This window comes from Hippocampus bargibanti, linkage group LG14 (assembly GCF_051943395.1).
Source record: "Hippocampus bargibanti isolate YZ-2025 linkage group LG14, ASM5194339v1, whole genome shotgun sequence".
In the NCBI taxonomy this organism is placed as follows: Eukaryota; Metazoa; Chordata; class Actinopteri; order Syngnathiformes; family Syngnathidae; genus Hippocampus; species Hippocampus bargibanti.
Window position 1 is genome coordinate 14,924,008 of NC_142747.1, and position 19,350 is coordinate 14,943,357.

The 19,350-nt window shown below is 42.0% G+C and overlaps 1 protein-coding gene across 2 annotated transcripts in view; it reads right to left on the reverse strand.

Annotated features, from left to right (window-relative positions):
* Positions 1-19,350, reverse strand: part of rsrc1 (arginine/serine-rich coiled-coil 1) — a 132,685-nt gene that overhangs the window by 86,551 nt on the left and 26,784 nt on the right. For both annotated transcript variants that reach the window (XM_089013252.1, XM_089013251.1), the window contains exon 4: positions 18,925-19,128. In XM_089013252.1, coding sequence (XP_088869378.1) covers positions 18,925-19,128 — 204 coding nt within the window. The remainder of the gene's footprint in view (positions 1-18,924; positions 19,129-19,350) is intronic.

The following is a 19,350-nucleotide window of genomic DNA, read 5'->3' on the forward strand; positions in this document are numbered from 1 at the left end:
AGATCAGTTTTTGCAAACTATGGTTGGTGAGCCAATCATAGTTTGCGAAAGTTCAGACAATGACCAGCGCCTGCCAGAAGGTGTTGGTACCCCTTTTGGGTTGCCAACTCGAAATCTGATTGGTTAATGCAACAGTTTGATCGACACATTTGATGCGACAGGGCCCGCAGAACTGATTGTGAAGACGTCCAGGTTGATTTCTGACCGTGGGAACAAATGATGGCTGAAATATGATTGGTTAAATGCTTAAATACGAAAACACACATCTGGAAGCAGCGCAACAGGAGGAAAGTAATGAAAAGACAATTTGGAATAATTTAATAAGAATTCATGGACAAATTATAGTTAACATCAGTCTGTGTTTCAGATATTTTTAGGTTAGCAGAGAAGCCTTTGCAGAGTTTGACGGTCCGCCACTGCTATCTCACAATTCATTCCATCGATGCAAATTCAAGACAGTACAAAATTGGCTATTAAAAGACCATATTTGTCTTAAACATGTTTCTCAGCTGAAAATCAGGCTCCATTCGTGTTTGTCTGATGTCGGCTGAGACTTTGGTAAGCGCTTATGTTTAGATGTACAAAACTGCTCAAAACGGATCACGGGTGTTCATTCGTGAAGAATAATGTCCATAACAAAGAGCAACATCATTTTGATGAGTTAGGTCTGACAGCTGTGTAACATTTTTTTAGCTGCTAAAAGTAAGAAAAGAAAAAGACAAATGGCAGAAAATAATCAAGAAATAAAAAAATAAAACAAGGAAAGAAGGTTCTCCAGTGCAATCTCCAGTAATTACAATAACTATTCTTTATGCCCCAAGGGGCAAAACGGAGACTTCCAGTTGAAGCCGGTGTTTATTTGCTCAAAATCGACAGATCAATGGATACATAAATTCCCTTGAGGGAAATTAAGAAAATATGAAGCCGAGATGAAAATAAAGGGTCAAAAGGTTGACCATGAAAGCCTTTTTTTGCTTTCTTGGCAGCACAAAGTCGACCACTTCAGGCCAACTTCATCTGTAATGTAATTAGATTACATTGTGACAAAACACAGCGTGGCGGGCAGTCAGCAAGACATTTGTTTCCGTGGTGACAGTGTGTGTAATCCGCTAATGAAGCGCAATTAGTGGGAAACAATCTAACACAGGGGGGACACAGAAACGCTCCCATTCCTCTTTACCTCCACCAGCATCCTTTCACTTTCTTCTTTCCTTTTGTTTTTGGCATCATAATAACTTTTTGAATGGCTTTTAATCAGGCACTTTTATTTTAAATGTTGCCCTGACTTCATGAAGCAAGACAGTGAAGGTTTATCATTTTTCCATGAGTACAAAACATGAGCTCTAAAGGGGCTTTTCGTTGTCCTCACCCTTCTTCCTCCTCATGTGCCTTCCAGCAGCAGCAGCAGCGGCATTGATTTCTGAATTACGCCGCAATATTAAATAATTAATATACTTGCCGTGATTGATGTTTTGCATTAGGCCCATATTAGGTTATCAATCAAAATCCACTTGGTTTAATGTAATAATATTGAAAATGTGTCAGTGCCTGTTCATCCAATTTGTAGCGGAGGCAGGCCAGATAGTAATGGTCGGTGTAACACAAGGCCTGGGAGATGTGGCGGCCTTGCTCGCTACAACCGTCGTGGAACATTACACGGCTGGCAAATCGCCATGGGTGAAATGGAAGAGAATAAATGACGGGAATTGGGCAGCTCGAGGAGTGATATTGCTTCACTGCGATAAACTTGACACAATGACAATGGGTGTAAAAATCACAAATCTTGATACAAATTAAATTTAAGTAAATAAGTTGTACATTTAAAATGCATTTCAAAAACATCATGAGTAAAATAGATCCCATTCAATCTACTTTCAATGACCAAAAGCTCTGCGTTTAAAATATAAAAACACCAACATGTTTAACTTATTCGCTGCTATTCGAGAATTTATTCAGGTATTGTAAAGTGTGACGTGGAGCCCCATTCCCGAATTTCTTCGGGTTTTGTTTTTTCTTGCGGGGGGTGCTGATAAAGCGCTGGTCAGATGTCTGGCAATGTTGCACAAGGAGGCAGCATTTCACTTTTGTCCATGTCAGCGCTTTGTTACAGCTTCAGCTGTTGTTAAAGCACTATATAACTCAATATGCATATGTATTGTATTCTGTACATCCGCCCCCATTTCAACCTCAGATAACTCCAGACCCATATAATTTAGGAAATACCTTTTTTTTTTTTCATGAAAAAATAGAGTCTATGTTTGTGTTGAATGTTTATGTAGTCCTAAATCTTAACATTCTGTGGGTCCTGCAATTTGAGTGAAAGGGACAAAAACCCCGGCAATGGAGTGGACACATTTTTGCACCTCATCTGACAGTGAATGAGTTAAAACTACCTACACACTTGATCGAACAGTAAAGCATATTTAGAAAGCACATCATCAGATACTCACACATGGGGTTGAGCCAACTTGACTCTAACCCACTCGGTTGTGCCTGTTGAAGCTACATATCCAACACACAGATATTACACAACATATAATGTTTTCTATTACAGTTATTGTAATTGTAACTTGGATTTTTTTTGTGAGTTGAAATACATTTAGATACAACCATGTAAAATAATGTTTTTTAATGGTCTCAATACTGTATTACAGGCAATATGGTTCGTGCAAAACTGATAACAGATCAATGGAAAGGAAGCCATTTATTTCTTGAGTGAGAGTGCTGATGTTAATTACTATGGTCAATTAAGTGAGGCTGAACAAACAAATCAAGCAAAGCTAAGGAGGTCAATACTGACCAATTTAACATGGTGGCTCAATCCATCACAGTGTCGCTACCTTCCCGCAATTGCCCAGTCTTGTTTTTTTGAAACGCTATAGTCTCAATTTTAGCGTCTAAATAGAGTGTCTGGTGCACAGCTGTTCAGCAGTCAATTCCGTTGCAAATTTCAGGTATGAAATATTCAATACGGTCTTAAGGAAACCCCCACATGGATGACTATAGTGCACAAAGTACCGTATTTAGTATAAGGCGCACCGGTGTAGAAAGTGCACCCACAATGAATGGTGTATTTTCAAACCTTTTCCATACGTAAGGCACACCTTTAATGAATGGAAAAAAAGTGTTCCAAATATCATATATATATATATAAATGACGGACGAAAAAAATCATTGGCACTGCCCTTCCCACTATTGAGGACTTGCACAGTGCGAAAACCAAGACAAGGGCATGGAAAATCCGACTGAACCCTTCGAACCCTGCCCACCACCTTTTACTCCTTGCAGGCAGGCGCTACCGATCCATGCGAACAAAATCCAGCTGACAGTTAAACAGCTTCTTCCCCCTAGCCATTAACTGTAACTAACAATTACTGATTTATATAGACAATCCGAAATCTTCTTCTTCTTTTCCTTTCGGCTTTTCTCTTCAAGGGGTCGCCACAGCAAATCAGTGTCCTCCATCTTTAAAGATTTGATCCGCATGTTTGTTTTGGCCAAGCTTTTACGTCGGATGCCCTTCCTGACACAACCCTCTGAATGTATCTGGTCTTGGGACCAGCACAAGAAGACTTATGTCCCTTTGTGGCTACAGAACAAGCAACTCACTCAGTAAAAGGCTCCCCAACACAAAATGGTCATCGGCACAGCAACATTCAAAAAAGCAAAAACACAATCCGAAATCGCTTGTGGCAAATCAAGAAATTGCCCACATACAAACCATTCATCCACCCATTTTTTTTTTTACAACAAAAGTTTTCCAAATATAAGGCAGACGGCATATAAGGCGCTACGTACAGTAGAGGCTGGGATTACACACGATTTGAGGCTGGGATTACACACGACTGCTGGCGCACCTGCGTATAAGGCGCAGGGGCATCTTTTGAAGAAATTCAATCCGTCTTATGCGCCGGAAAATACGGTACCTTTTCGACAGGTTTCTGCATCCGTACTGATAGATGCAGTCACATATTGTGATAAGCCGAAGCAAAGGAAAGCAGGACACGGACTGACTGAGACATAATTCGTGTATGTGTGTGTATGTGGGCGCACCCCATTTGCCACAAACGTAGGACTTGTCAAGCGTGTCATTGAGAATTCATATGTTGTTTGACTGCTGATGTCACGACAGGCATATTTATTAGAAAGTCAATAGGAAAGGGGGGGGGGCGGCGGGCGAGCACGCCGAGCACGCGCACGCATTCAAATATAAGAAAACGTGCTGTAATAACCATTTCCCATCAGTGACATATGCCTCCTCCTTACACAAGGCAAACGCTTGAGATGAAGCAGTCAAGGGACACAATACAAGAAGCCTGGCATTCCCCCCACCACCCCCCTCAGGCCTGATTGCTATCGCCACAGCTCCTTTTCAACATGGCTGTCAATTGAAATGGAAACGGCATTCTTATGTGGGCTCTATCTGGGCAACCACTCGGGGTTTGTGTCGCAAATAGAAGGGATGGGACAGATGAGCGCTAACAAGCTGGGCAAATGTCAGTGGGGTTCATCTGGAGAGGGGGGGGGGGGTGTCAATCCACCGTCATACAGCAAAGAGAAACATGGCACATTTGTTTTTGGGCCTGGTGGAATCAGAATCAGAATCAGGACAGAAAGCCTTTAATAGTCCCACAATGGGGAAATTTGCAATCGACAGCAGCAAAATTGTGGAGGACTAAGACTTGTCACGCAGTTGACTTACATGTTCAAAATCTGCTACTTTTCACAAACCCTGACAAAAAGTCAACCCTGGCCACATGCACAAAGCTTCGCCGCTCCGTGAAAAGCAGGTTTTAATTGATTTCAATTGTCTTGTATTTCCGAAAGTGAGAACCAATAAAAGGGGGAACAAGGCAAGGCTCAGGGCAGGACTGAATACTTTTTAGCTCACACTGTCAACGTGAAGGGAAACTGTGGATTATTATGACCACATTTTCCGGTGTATAAGGCACAAGAGTCGTAATTTTCTTGAAAAAAATGACCCTGCGCCTTATACACAGGTGTGCCTTATAAGTGAAGTAATATTGAGCCACAAAAGCCAGCAGCCACCGACTCCGAAGTGGTGCGTAACCCCAGCCAATTCTCCAGTTTAGCCATATTGCGCAATCGTTAGTTGGACTTAATCAATGTACAGAAGTCACAAACCCAACGTGAGGTGATTTAGCGGGCATACTCGATACATCGGGTGTCCTGAATTGGCGTTTTTGAGGACATAGTCGAGTCTGATGTTTGGTAGACTAAAATACGGATGACCGATTACCGTATTTTATGGTGTATAAGTATAAGACACACCCCTAAGGAATGGTGTATTTTCAAACTTTTTTCATATATAAGGCACACCGGAGTATAAGGTGCACCTTTAATGAATGAAAAAAAAATTCTGAATATAATATAGAAATATACAAACGTTTCCAAATAGGAGGAATACCACATTATAAGGCGCTACAGTAGAGGCTGGGCTTACGCACGATTTCTTCCACAGGGACAAATGGAGTCGTGGCTGCTGATAGTAGTTGTGGCTCAATATTACTTCACATATAAGGTGCACCTGCGTATAAGGTGCAGGGTCATTTTTTGAAGAAAATGAAGGCATTTTGGGTGCGCCTTATACACCGGAAATACGGTACTTAATATTTAATGCATAAAAAAGTATATTTTGTGGAAAAATAAAAATTACATTTGACCACTTCACGACACTTTCCCCTTTATAAATTATTTAACTTTGATTTAACTTAACTTGATTTAATAGAAAAAAAAATCATCTTCGATCTGTCACTTTTTTTCATGTGTTTAATTGGTCCCGAGGCATTCTGTTTCGACGTTACAAATGACACACAATTAACTTGTCTGTACATTTAAATACATGACATCGTCACACGGAATAAGGGAGCCTACTCAGCTCGCGCCGTAATGACATATTTTTCTCCCATTACAGCGTTTGATTTTTATGGCCTTCAAGTGATTTTATGAAATGCATCGACTGTAATTAAGACCCTACCATTGGGACTACATTCAGAGAAAACGTGTGCCGAGGTATAGAAAACGGATTTTTTTATGGAGTGAAAGTAATATGACACATAACGAGGGGCAAAAGGGAAATGTCAGAAAGCAATCAATTTTTCTGCAGTTTCTTCAATACCTGGCAGCCCCTTTCATATCTCCCAATTAGATGCTTCCCTAATCAGAGTTCTATCCTCTCCATTATTGAAAAGCAGACAATGACTCCGACCCAACATTCTATTCGGGAAAGTCTGAAAATTGCTGCGCTGATAGACAAAGACGAAAGTATTGGGCTGCTATGAAGGGGTGGGATTTTGTCAGTGTTAAAATCACATGTGGATATCTTTTGGCTCGCCCCGAAAACTGATTGGGAACAATGGCAGCCCCGCACAGCATCTGTTATGGCAAAACATAAAAAAGATGATCTTGGCATCAATTGGACATAAAAAAGGTGAGGGAGGAAGATGGGGTAGGGTGGGAAGACGAAGGGGAGACGGGCGAAGGGTTATTCAATTGCAAATCAGGCCCTGGCGCTCAGCTCTATATCAAGGTAGGAGTGGGTGCCAAGAGTTAACAAGGTAATCACTTTCAATCTCTCCCTTCAATTGGACATCATACCCTCAGCCCCGAGAAGTGCCCAGACCTTCTCGAGGATGGGGTGGCAATCTGGATACCACCACAAACGTGTGTGGGGAGGCAATCCACATTATACACTGGCACACGTTAACATTCAATACAACAGTATGACGAACCATCTCCAGCTAAAACGCCTCGAGAACCTTTCCAAAAACAGAGCAACACATACCGTATTTTCCGGTGTATAAGGTGCACCCAAAAACCTTGATTTTCTTCCAGAGATGACCCTGCGCCTTATACGCAGGTCTGCCTTATATGTGAAGTAATATTCAGCCATAACAGGTCTTGCAACTATTGTCAGCAGCCACCGACTCCATTTCCAACCGTAGAAGTAGTGCGTAACAGCAGCCTCTATTGTAGCACCTTATAATGTGGAGTGCCTTATATTTGGAAAACTTTTATATATTCATATATTGTATTTGGATTTTTTTTTTCATTTATTGAAAGTGCGCATTTTAGTCCGGTGCGCCTTATACCTGTATATGGAAAAAGTCTGAAAATACACCATACATTGGGGGTGCACCTTATACACTAGAAAACACGGTACATTGAGAGGGAACAAGATTAATTTGTTACATTATGATCAAGATCATAACTCAATTTATATATATATATATATATATATATATATATATATATATATATATATATATATATATATATATATATATATATATATATATATATATATATATATATATATATATACACAGTAAAGTCTCGTTATATATATATATATATATATATATACTATATATATATATATATATATATATATATATATATATATTAACACGAAAAGACTGTTACAGGTGATATCGTCACTCTGCATGACAAAATGGCAAAGCAGCAGTGAGGCTCAGCCCGCAGAGAATCGAAAAGCAGGACATGCAAAACGCTTGCAAAAAGAAACCGTGAAGCTAAACCTGTCCTAATCCTTTCCTCCTCTCTTTAGCTTGTGTCAGCTGTAACCGGCTGGCCTGAGAGGCAGTTAGTCTCAGTTAGCACCTCATTTGCATAATCAATATGACAACCTTATTTTTCCAATGCAAACAGGATTTGGTTGCTGAGCTGTTTGCTGATGTGTGTGTGTGAGCTGTTTGCTGATGTGTGTGTGAGCACACGTTCGGTCAGCCTCTGGCCAGTCGCAGTCATGGCCCTCTTTAGGTCTAATTAGATTAGGTGCGATTATCCCAGCTCTACCTTACAAGTGTACAGCCAGGATAAAACGTCGACAAAGCCCAGCCTGTCATAGCGACTCGACTCTGCTGTGCAGGTTATCGGGGGTCTGAGGGGAACACGTTGCATTCATTGTTATTCATTTCATCTGTACGCAGCGCCTTTTGCACATCTCTTCTATGGCCGCTGCTACTATGCTGTCACATCGACGTAATCGCTAGCCCGGGGTAAGTTTTGCTTTCTGTCTGCCTGTCCGTCAGAACACAAAGCAACATGGCCCCGAGCACTCTGCGGCCGAGGCCTGCAGGGAGAGACGTAAGAAAAGCGCCGACGTGTACCCTTGTGCGTCCTGCAGACTTCAAGGAAGCGCAGCACAAAGAGAAGTTAAGACGTAGAGGGTGTTTCGGTGCACAAGATGGCTAACGTGCTTCAGTTGGCACTGTTAAGACCACAAAAGCTGCAATGTAGTTGCTATTGAAGCATTTTTTTTCAAAACTTGCTCTTGTCAAATTTGAATTCCGTAGTGATTTGGACACAATAAATCTATTTCCCAATGAATAAGCATCTGTGTAGATTATGATTAATTAAAATAGATTAGGAAACATGGCACATCTGCATTCTCTTATGTCCGTGTTTTTTCTGATTTGTCATCTATTGAGCAAGGCAATTTTGGAATTTGAGAATAATCCAAGGAGTCATGCCAACTCATTTTTAGCACATGGTGACAATTGGTGCTGGCATCCGCCAAAGCGGTTTTCCGGATGTCCTGCCCCAAATTTTAGTGCAAGTTTACACAGGATGAGTACATACTGTACAACAAATTGCCACACATTTGGATCAAGTTAAACAAAACTGGACTTCAGTTCTACGACTCGCTCCTCCTAAATTATGAAAGCCACCATTTTAGTTTTCTGTGACTTAGTCATATTGTTTTCCGGCTTGTTGCCGCTAGTGTGTTTACACCGCAATTTATTGAAATGGCAACAACTCAAATTAGTACCTTTCTTTGGCACTTTGAAAAAAAATCAGACCCCAAGTCAGGCAAGTCCCCACCTAAATCTCAGGTAGCAAACGCACGCGATGCTCATGGATTACAAGACTTTGTTAGAGAAGATGTAGTTTCGCAAGTTTGGGTGCTTTTGAAGTGAAAAGTTAAGAGCCCAGTGCCAAATCCACTCTGGTAACAGCTCAGCATCAAAGGGGTACAAAGGAATATGTTCTGTAAATCATGAAAATGGAGGTTGATGCAGAAAAACATGATGTTATGGAAATAGTAGTGTGTTTGTGCATCCCTTTTAATTACCATTCCACAGATTTTAACTGATTCACTGCCAGACGTGCAAAAATGTGTCCACTCCATTGCCAGGGTTTTTGTCATTTTCACTCAAATTCCAGGACCCACAAAATATTGACTTTTAGGACTGCATAAAAATTCAATGCAGCGTAAGGAAAAAAAAAAAGAGTTAATTCCTAAATAATATGGGTCTGGGGTTATCTGAGCTTGAAATGAGGGCAGCTGTACAAAAGGCAAATGCCACCCCCTTGTGGGAGGGAAAAATTGGCAGAGGTCTGAGCAACACAAAGACACAGAGACATCCATTCTTAAGCACTTTCTGTTCCATCTCTGTTACATAAATCAGTTCCAGATGAAAGAGGAGAGGAGATGAATGAGCTCTTGAAGTGGATAGAAAATAAAACGTTAACAGGGTGTCCACACCACAACAAACCCACCCAGACCAAACAAACGCACCTTTTTTTTCTCGCAAGAGAAAAACATTTTAGCCGACAACTGCATTTGCATAATGCTCTAAATCAGAGTCGGCCTGTCTGTTTCCGGCTCGTAACCTGCCGTATGCAATCCTGACTTCTCAGCTGTAAAAGCTGAGATGAGATACTTAACACTCGGCTCGTACTGTATTCAATGAAAGTTAAAAAAAAACTCGAAGAGATTAAGGTATAAACGGATGCAAAGAGAGGACAGCATAGAATAAACATGGAGAAGTGGGTAATTTGATTGGGGAGGCATGTGCGTGAAGGTGCATTTGTGTGTGCTGCATGAAGCGTTGGGGGGTGAATGGAACGGGCCGAGACTGCGATTTGGCCGGATCTGGTCTCTGTCATCACGCTCCAGGCCTGGCTTCTCTCCGTGCCTGCAGCAGGTCTCAAACACATCAACACACTCGGACTCACACTCACAACGCTAAATGTGTTAGTGCTACAAATCGCCAGCAGTCCAAGAGCCAGATTTGTCTTGTGTGTGTGTGTGTGTGTGTGTGTGTGTGTGTGTGTGTGTGTGTGTGTGTGTGTGTGTGTGTGTGTGTGTGTGTGTGTGTGTGTGCACGCACACATATATTTGTGTGTGTCGTCCCCCCCCCCTTTCCATGCAAGTATTTGCATACTCCTTTAACAACTCGCTAAATGGTTGAGCAGATTACAGAGTGCACTAAATGGATTGTCACAGCTCGCTATCGCTCACTGAGGGTGTCTCTCTTGTGATTAAAAGTGGCCAGATACCCCCCACACCCCCAAGCACATGCACACATTTGGACATGTCATTCACGGCCCTTTGTGGTTAAAAAATAAATAAATAAAAAGTCACTCCAAAGACAACAAAAACAAGTGTAATATCTCTGGTATGATTTTAACCGGACATTCTACAGGAGCAAAATGCACAGGAAGTCCTATTTTTACAAACAAAAAAAATATGCCTCGCTCATTTAAAATCAGTAAGGTATTTGTTCAATTAGTGTGTAAATGAGTAGATTTATTACAAAATGTCATTATTTTTTTTACGTATGATGATTTGAGATTTTGGTGAGATTCAAGCAAGGGTTATGGAAGTTGACACATTAGGCCACATAAAATGGCATAACGGGCCAGATCTGGTCCCGTAGGCCTAGACTTTGACACCCATAATTTTGCGATTTAAAAACAAAGCTGATTATCCTCAAATGAACCCTGAAGTGCACAGGCACCCAGTGGAGGGAAGCCGGAAGAGAAGTGATTTCTTCTACTGGATGTGTTCCAGTTTAGAGTAGGGCAGCTTTAATTTAAGCTATTTGAGGGAGGACTGGTAAGCACCGATGGTTTTAAAACATCCTTCAGCATTATGTCTGTGTAGGCTCTCAGTCGCACAGGAGTGGTCCATCGAGGAATAGGTTTCTTCAGCCGTCATCTGTACTTCATTGAAAACGTTTCACTCATTATCCGAAGAGCTTTGTCAGCGAGCTAAAGCCAGAGTTACTAGGACAGCTTTCGTTCGCTAACGAAAATCTTCAGATGAGGAGCGAAACGTCCGACACCTACAAAGAAGTACAGATGACGGCTGAAGAAACCTTTTTCTTGATTCTTCAGCATTCTATATGTTTGCTTTTTTTTAATTGGTTGTCTAATGCAGTTAAAACAATCCAACTATGTTTTACGTCAACTTTAAACAACGGTTGAGTCATAAACTGCCTATCCTCCATAAAAGAAAATGAGAAGCAGCATTTGCTCATTAGTATCTTCATGGTGAAACGAAACCAAAGAACATAGTCATGGGCCAAGAGGCAACAACACCCACACAACTGGAGGGTGTTTGGACAGTATATTGAGGAAGCACACGAGTAATCCCCCTTTAATAAACAAATACAACAATTCACGGATTTGAGACAATGTGAGAGCATCCAAACCTTCTGAGGACGCCGCTTCAAGTATTTTACCTCCAAATGCCCTACTTGCACTGCCTAGAGTTCTGAACACAAGCACACAAAATACACACAGCAGTGGTCACATCCATACCACCCATGAACATACTCCCGACAGACAGAGGATGCCAGAGGCTTTTGGCTACCTTCTCACATACACACAAAAACGCACTTACTCTGTACACTTACTGTGTATTACCGACACTAATGAGCTGATAGATGTTGAGCAGAGGCAATGAACCAGGCGATCATTTTCTTGTGAAGCAAGGAGGGAGGAAAAACCAACAGCAACAGAATGTGTTTGCGTGCAAGTGTGTGTGTGGTAGGTTGTTATTTTGTCTTCTCTGTGCCTCACGGCAATGTGTCTGACAGAGGTTATGTCCGAGAGATGGAGCAGCGCTAGCCAAGCAGAGGCCTGCGGCTCTTGCTGCGACCTCATTGGTGAGGATGGGTACTGCTCAGCTTTGTTGAAGAAAAATGCAATAATGAGAGGTTTCACTGGATGAAATCAAAAAGGGGGATAAATGGTGAATCCTTTTTTTATTTGAAAGCTTTAGAAATGTGGATTACACAAAACACTGAAGAGCTTCACAAAGACATCAGAAGGCGCTTTAATGAAATGTGGACTGCCAGTTGGAATCTTTTAACCCGAAGCTCATTACAGCAACTTCACTTTCCGACACAGAGAGAGGATGTCTTTCTCTGCTGATTTCAATGCCTGACCCACTCGGCCTCTGCACATGTCGCACACCAAATGACACGAGATGGAGACGGGTGGAACTGGCACAAGACTTTAAGTTCAGCTTAATTGGGAAGACCTCGCGATTGAGGATGTGACGCCAGGAAGTCAGGCCACATTCTTACACCACCTCAGCGATCCTCTAACCAGTTGTCATTGTAGCGAACTACCAGCAATGATGTGCACTCATATTATCGTATTCGATCAAAAAGAAGACCATCAAGTCGGTCCATGGATATGACAGTAGCTATGCAAACAATTCTGAAAAGGCATCTGCCTATGCAAGCTGAAACAAAGATTAAGCTGCCACATCAACACTCAATGGAGAGAGCTATACAGAAACAGTTTACCATGTTTTGCGAACTTCACGGTGACTGGCTAATAAGTCCAATCGTCAATGAATGACATATTTTAAAACCGTTCATATACTGTACATAAGGCACACTGAATTATCAGGCACATGGTCAGCTCTTGAAAAAAATTGAGGGCTTTTAGATGTGCTTCATAGTGCGTAAAATATTTTCACCCTCGGTCCATCTGTGCCCCATCTAACAATACAGTAAGTAAAATGTTTTGTTCTCATTTAAGGAGTAGTATAATTTTGTGTATACAGCAGTATGTCAAGTTAAAGGTCTTTATTTATCATTCCATTCACATCAGAAGTTGTCTTAAGGCACTTCAGCATGTTGAGCAGGTAAAGAACCATGTGCATCATTAGATGTATATACATAAGAAAACCACCTCAGCACCAAATCAGAAAGCACAAAGCAAGGGAGGCAAGGGAGGCAAGGGGGTAAAAAAAAAGTGGAGAAGAAACCTTGAACCAATGCTCTGTGGGGCAACCGGCTGCCTCGGCTGGTTGGTCAGAGATGGGGAGACAGAAAAGAGGAACAGAGGCTAGAACGGGCACAACGACAGCTGTATCAAAAACAGTAATGGTCCCATTGTGCCAATTATTGGAAACGTTCAGCAGTGGCACAACACTCAAAGGGTGCATCAAGACACATTCCTTGGTCTGTTATCCGATTGCCTTTTTATATTTGACAAATGCAAGCAAAACATCCTAATGTTCTATTGTTGTTCTGTCTTTTGGGGTCCCTGATTCCAATTTTTGTTGCACTCATTGTTGGGTTTCATGTGGCCATGTTACATTATGATATAAATGTCAGTGCTGCCGCCCCCATTTACACAACCCACAGAGGAAACAACACCTCGGATGAAGCTAAAATAGCAAACTGAAATGTGACATTTCATGGAATTGTTACAATTCAAACCTGAACGTCAACAGCAGCACGGCATTTATTGATAGCGGCCCCTTTCAAAATGTTCCCTCCTTTTGTGGCCATCTGTTAACTTGAGTCTCCACTTGATGCTCGCTATTTCTAATTGGGAAATGGATCACAACAATAGGTGAAGAATGCTTCCATCAGCTATATACTTCGGTGAAGGGGAACACTTGTTCGTACATGCTCGTAAATTAAAGAGTACTTAATTAAAGACACTTTGCTTTGGTCCAAAAAAATGTAAACATTGAAAATTGGACATTTCTCTTCTAATCAACCATGTGAGAAGGTTGAAGTTTATGATTCTCGCAATTCCTTTTCGAACATGTTGGGTAGCTGGTGTTTTGTTTTTGTTTTTTTGTTTTTTTTTTTTGGTCGGGGGGAACATTTGTTGAACTCATTTACTGCCATTCACGAATATTATTAAGAAATTGAAAATATGACGTAGGGCATCATTTCTGAATTTGTTCGAGTTTAGTTTTTTTCACGCTTGCATGCCGATAAAGTGCTGCCAGAGCCCTCTGGCAATGTTTTTTCTTTTCCATAAGGGGCAGAATATCTCTTTTTTTCCCATGTTAGCGCTTTGTTCCAGCTACAACTGTTGTTAAAGCGCTATATAAACCAATATGTATGTATTGCATTGTATTTCCTTTCAAGCTCATATAACTCCAGACCCATATAATTTAGGAATTAACTATTTTTTCTGATGAAAGAAAAGAGTCTAAGGTTTCTTCAGTCGTCATCTGTACTTCTTTGAAGGTGTCAGACGTTTCACGTTTATCCAAGAAACTTGGATAAGACGCCGCACCGATGCGGACTTTGTATCGATCTGTCGTGGTAAAGAAGGGTCTGAGCCAAAAGGCGAAGCTCTCAATTTACCAGTCGATCTACGTCCCAACCCTCATCTATGGGCACAAGCTGACCGAAAGAACGAGATGCTGGATACAAGAGGTCTTTCTCCAACAGGGTGTCCGGGTTCTACCCTAGAGATAAGGTTCGGGAGGGGCATAGAGAGGAGCCAGATGAGGTTGCTTGGTCATCTGATCAGGATGGCTCCTGGATGCCTAGCTGGTGAGGTGTTCCAGAGATGCCCCACTGGCAAAAGAACCCGGGGATGACCCAGGACACACTGGAGAGACTATGTCACCCAGATGGCCTGGGAACGCCTTGGGATCCGCAAGGAAGAGCTGGGAGAAGTGGCTGGGGAGAGGGGGGAAGTCTGACCCCAGATAAGCGGTAGAAAATGGATGGATGTATGGATGGATGATGTAAATGTCATCCAAATGATGAGCAACTTGGCCGAGTCAACTAAGAAATAGTTCGATCATGATTTTTGCCAAAAATCCATCAATGAAAATCATGTGATAACAAGCCACTTCTAAAGCATCAACAAATACAGTACTGAGGGAAAACAAAAAACACAGCCGGCGTCCTGACCCTGCAGAATCATCTGCTAAATACATATACACACTCTCAGTCACATGTGCAAGCATACCCACTTAACCCTTTGCCACTGGTGAAAAGCGACAAGATCTCTTAACAAGAGCTCGTCGTTTTCAATGAATTTTGCATGAAAACATGCCGCCGGAGCACCAAGTTGCCTGCTGTCATACTAGAGGAGTACTAAATGTTTAATGACGACAACAGCGCGTGCACAACAGTGTGGGTTGTCAGGGTGCCGCTCTGAGGCCCCCTCCCCTCTTTCATCCTGACAGACTGACTAAAAAGCTCCTGATCCCACTGCCATCAACATGGCACTGCCTCCCACCCAGCCAGGAAACCTGGATGTAAATGAGTTTGGAGTACTACAGTGTGTGTGCGTGTGAGAAAGTGATAAAGATCATGGCGGTTGAAAATAAGACAACCCAGACCCACCCCCAAACATCACCATTAGACGAAGACGAGAGGAAATGAGGGAGAAGACAAGATGGCAGGTGCCGACAGGATGCACAGTTGCAATGCTTGGCTTAAAATATTCCTCAAACAGTTCACATCTGTCAGCTGTCTTTCTTCGGCTAAAGCAGCATTTGTCATCCTCCTCATCTCCCGTGGAAGCATGTGAGGAACATCTCTGTCATTCTGGTTTAGGTTGTCGATAACGGCATGACAAGGTGCAGCAATCGAACGGCTAAAGTTTCAGGGAGTCGAAAAAATTTAGAATCAGTTCTTGAGAGAGGAGTGGTACGTTTCAAGACTGCTAGAGAGATTGTGTTCCGTTTATCGCAGACGTCATCTGTACTTCTTAGAAGGTGTCGGACGTTTCGCTTCTCATCCGAGAAGCTTCGTCAGGGAACTAAAATTTGCTAGTAGCTCTGGCCCTTATATATATATATATCCCTAATATCCAGAGGTGGCTGTGCCAGACCTCTGCTTTGATAGCTCCCTGCTCTAAGGTTGGGGGGAGCAGAGGACTATTCCCTGAGGCTACACCTATTACTTCTTTTGTCCTGACTGATTATGGTCTATGACTGGCCCTGATTACCCCATTGACCCTGGTATCGCCTCATCAGCATGACTAAACCATTTTGTTTATTAGGTACTAGAATCAGAATCATCTTTATTTGCCGAGTATGTAGAACGCACAAGGAATTTGTCTTCAGTAGGGCACACTGCACTAGCATCATCATAAAAAAGACATGACAAATAAGTATGGAGAACATGAATAAAAGGCTAATCTAATGTTATTTAATCTAATTGAATTCCTTAATGTAAGTGGTACATCTCAGAACCACTGTGAGACAATGTGCAAAGTATCAATCAGAAAGTGGTTCAAGTAAGTACAGAGCTGGAGCTACAATGATGATAACGGGATGCTGTTCCGCAGGGTTGTGCAAAATTACAAAGAGGAACGATAGAGTTGTCTGTAAGAAAATAATCTGGTTTTAATTACGATAGTTATATTTGGGTTACTGTAATTGATCAGTAGCGCCTGCCTGAGGGGAGTAGCTTGAAAAGGTGGTGGGCAGTGTGCTGAGGGTCCTGTAGGATTTTCCGTGACAAAAACAATGATAAGTAAATTTCTCCACTGCGAGACGAATAAAGGTACATCCAATCCAATCCAAGATGCCTTCACAAGTTACAATAATGTGGAACGCCATACACGTTCATGACATCATGAGTGATGAGTGTAATGGTCAGAAAGGAAACAAGTCCAATCTGTAAATTGGTACAAGCAATCATTTCAACTGTCATCGTTTCACCAGTCGAAATCAATGGTGTCAGATCACCTGGCAGGAAAGGCAGTTTGAAGCGTATAAAAGTCTACTGCAGGTGAATGCATGTGAGGAGACACATGCAAACACGTTGACACGTGCACGCACGCAAACACACATGCAAGTTCATATGGGCCTTCAAATGAAGACAGGCTAAAGCGAGGTCAGAGATAAAGAAGGAGATCGATATCGGTGTTGAAGGATATTGAAGCCTTAATAAGAAAATATATATGGTAGTCAGGCTTAACATTGTCTAAGATACCTTTATTTGTTTTCCTGATAGCGATCCAAGAGAAACAATATTTAATGGCAGCAAATATATGTGCTGTGGTCGTTTATAATAAATTGCATTCGTTCACAAAATGAATTTTGAATCTTGAAAACCGCTTAAGGCCACCTTTCAACAATCAGACACAGAGAGAGAGAGAGAGAGAGAGAGAGAGAGAGAGAGAGAGAGAGAGAGAGAGAGAGAGAGAGAGAGAGAGAGAGAGAGAGAGAGAGAGAGAGAGAGAGAGGAGGGAGGGAGGGAGGGAGGCAGGGACAGAGACGGAGAGACAGAGAGACACAGAGAGAGAGAGAGAGAGAGAGAGAGAGAGAGAGAGAGAGAGAGAGAGAGAGAGAGAGAGAGAGACACAGAGAGAGACACACACAGAGAGAGAGAGAGAGAGAGAGAGAGAGAGAGAGAGAGAGAGAGAGAGAGAGAGAGAGAGAGATTTCATATTTGAAAGACTGTGGGATTTCTTCTGTATCAAAAAGCATCTCAAACTGAGCTGATCAGTGTGTTAACATTTGACGCCCATGATGAACACTCATCGCTGGTGTGTCTTCTACAGGACACACACCCGTTTTTGTTGTTTTTTTTTTTCAGTACGATGGAAAATCCAGTTACGACTGTCGCTATGTAGAATCAATTCAAGTTACACCAAATATTTTCATACAAAATGACTGGGTGTTAGTATCATACCCTTTGGACTATAAAGTGCACTGGATTATAAAACACAACTTCAATGAATTACACGTTTTAAAACTTTTTTTCCACATATAAGGCGCACTGGATTATATGGTGCATCGTCAGCTTTTGAAAAAAAGAATAAAGCTGTTAGGTGCGCATTACAGTGCTGAAAATCCAGTACTAATTTTAGAATACAAACATCTTGACAGGGGCTAGCAAATGCATCTATGCTGTGCTTATTTCCATCGCTCACGATGTGCACACTATTTTGCTGTAAATTGACATTTTTAATTGTGTTTCGTTGTCAATCTTAACCAATTTTCTGCACCCTCTTCGTTGTATGAAGCAGTTCTAGATGAAAGATGAGAGGATCAAAGCATCCTTTTTACCAGTGGATCAGGGATGTCATGGTGGAATGTGCACGTCTACTACAAGCAAAACGTAAAAAGCAAACACAATGCTGTAGCATCCATTAACGAAGAGACTGTCTCAAATCTCCTGTCCCAGGTAAATTCGCTTCAATACCAAGCTGCGATAGATCCACAAACGAATTGGCGCTCTGCGCTGACGCACCTTCTAATCGCGGAAACCTCATATAAAATAATAACAATTAATAAACAAATATATAAATAAATTTAAAAATAGAAGTGTGCTATATTGGAGAAGGACTTCAGATGTTTATTCTGGCGGAGACCTGTCAGGTAATTTGCCCTGAAGCAAAACCTCCCTCCACCAACACATGTTAAGTCACCAATGCAATCCGCCGCCATTCCAGACTTCGGTATAAAGGTTGAAATTGATCCCACAACAGAAGCACAAAATGCACTGGAGATGCAACGAATCTTGTTATGCAGCAAGACTTATTGCGGATGGACCACAAGCGTCAAAAGTTGAGTGAAAGGTATCAAACTTCAACAAAGTTGCTAAAAATGGAATAACCTTCGGTTGCTCTATCACCGTGTCATCGTCTCTTACAAGAGGGAACTGGATCATATTATCAAGAGGGTGCAGGCAGATGCTTGATTGCAGAAAGAAATTGAAAGAGAAAAGAGCGATGGCTAGAAGGATTGAGTGACAGATGGATGGAAGGATGATAAAGGCAAACCTTCATATTTGGCCTCTATTATACTCATTGTGTCCTCCGTGGAGTGGAATTTAGTACTGATATGAGCGCCGCTCAGCATATGAGTCGACTGCTGCACATACACATGAATTTAAGGGGTTATTCGTCACTCACCCCTTTTTCTCCACCTTGTCCTTGGTCTTCTCTTTGTCCCTGTCCCGATCTCTTCCCTTGTCTCTCTCCTTGTCTTTATCTCGGTCGCGGCCTTTATGTCTGCTCCGGGGCCGGTCTCTGCTGCGGCTCCTTCGGCGCCCGTGGCTTCCACGGCGAATGCGGCTGCCGCTTCTGCTGCGAGACCGCCGGTGGCGAGAATGTGACCTAAGGGATGGAAGGGATGCTCATGGGAAACGAGTAAAAGCGTGGACTGGAGGTGGAATGAACATCTATTTGAAGTGGAATTTTTTGATTATGACTGGTCTTGCCCTTTACTATGCTTTTTGTCGTGAGCGATGGTTGCCATTTACCATGGTCTAATTGTTTTATAATCACAAATTTTGGAAATTGTACTGTATCTTGCGGTCTATAAGGCACAACCAAACC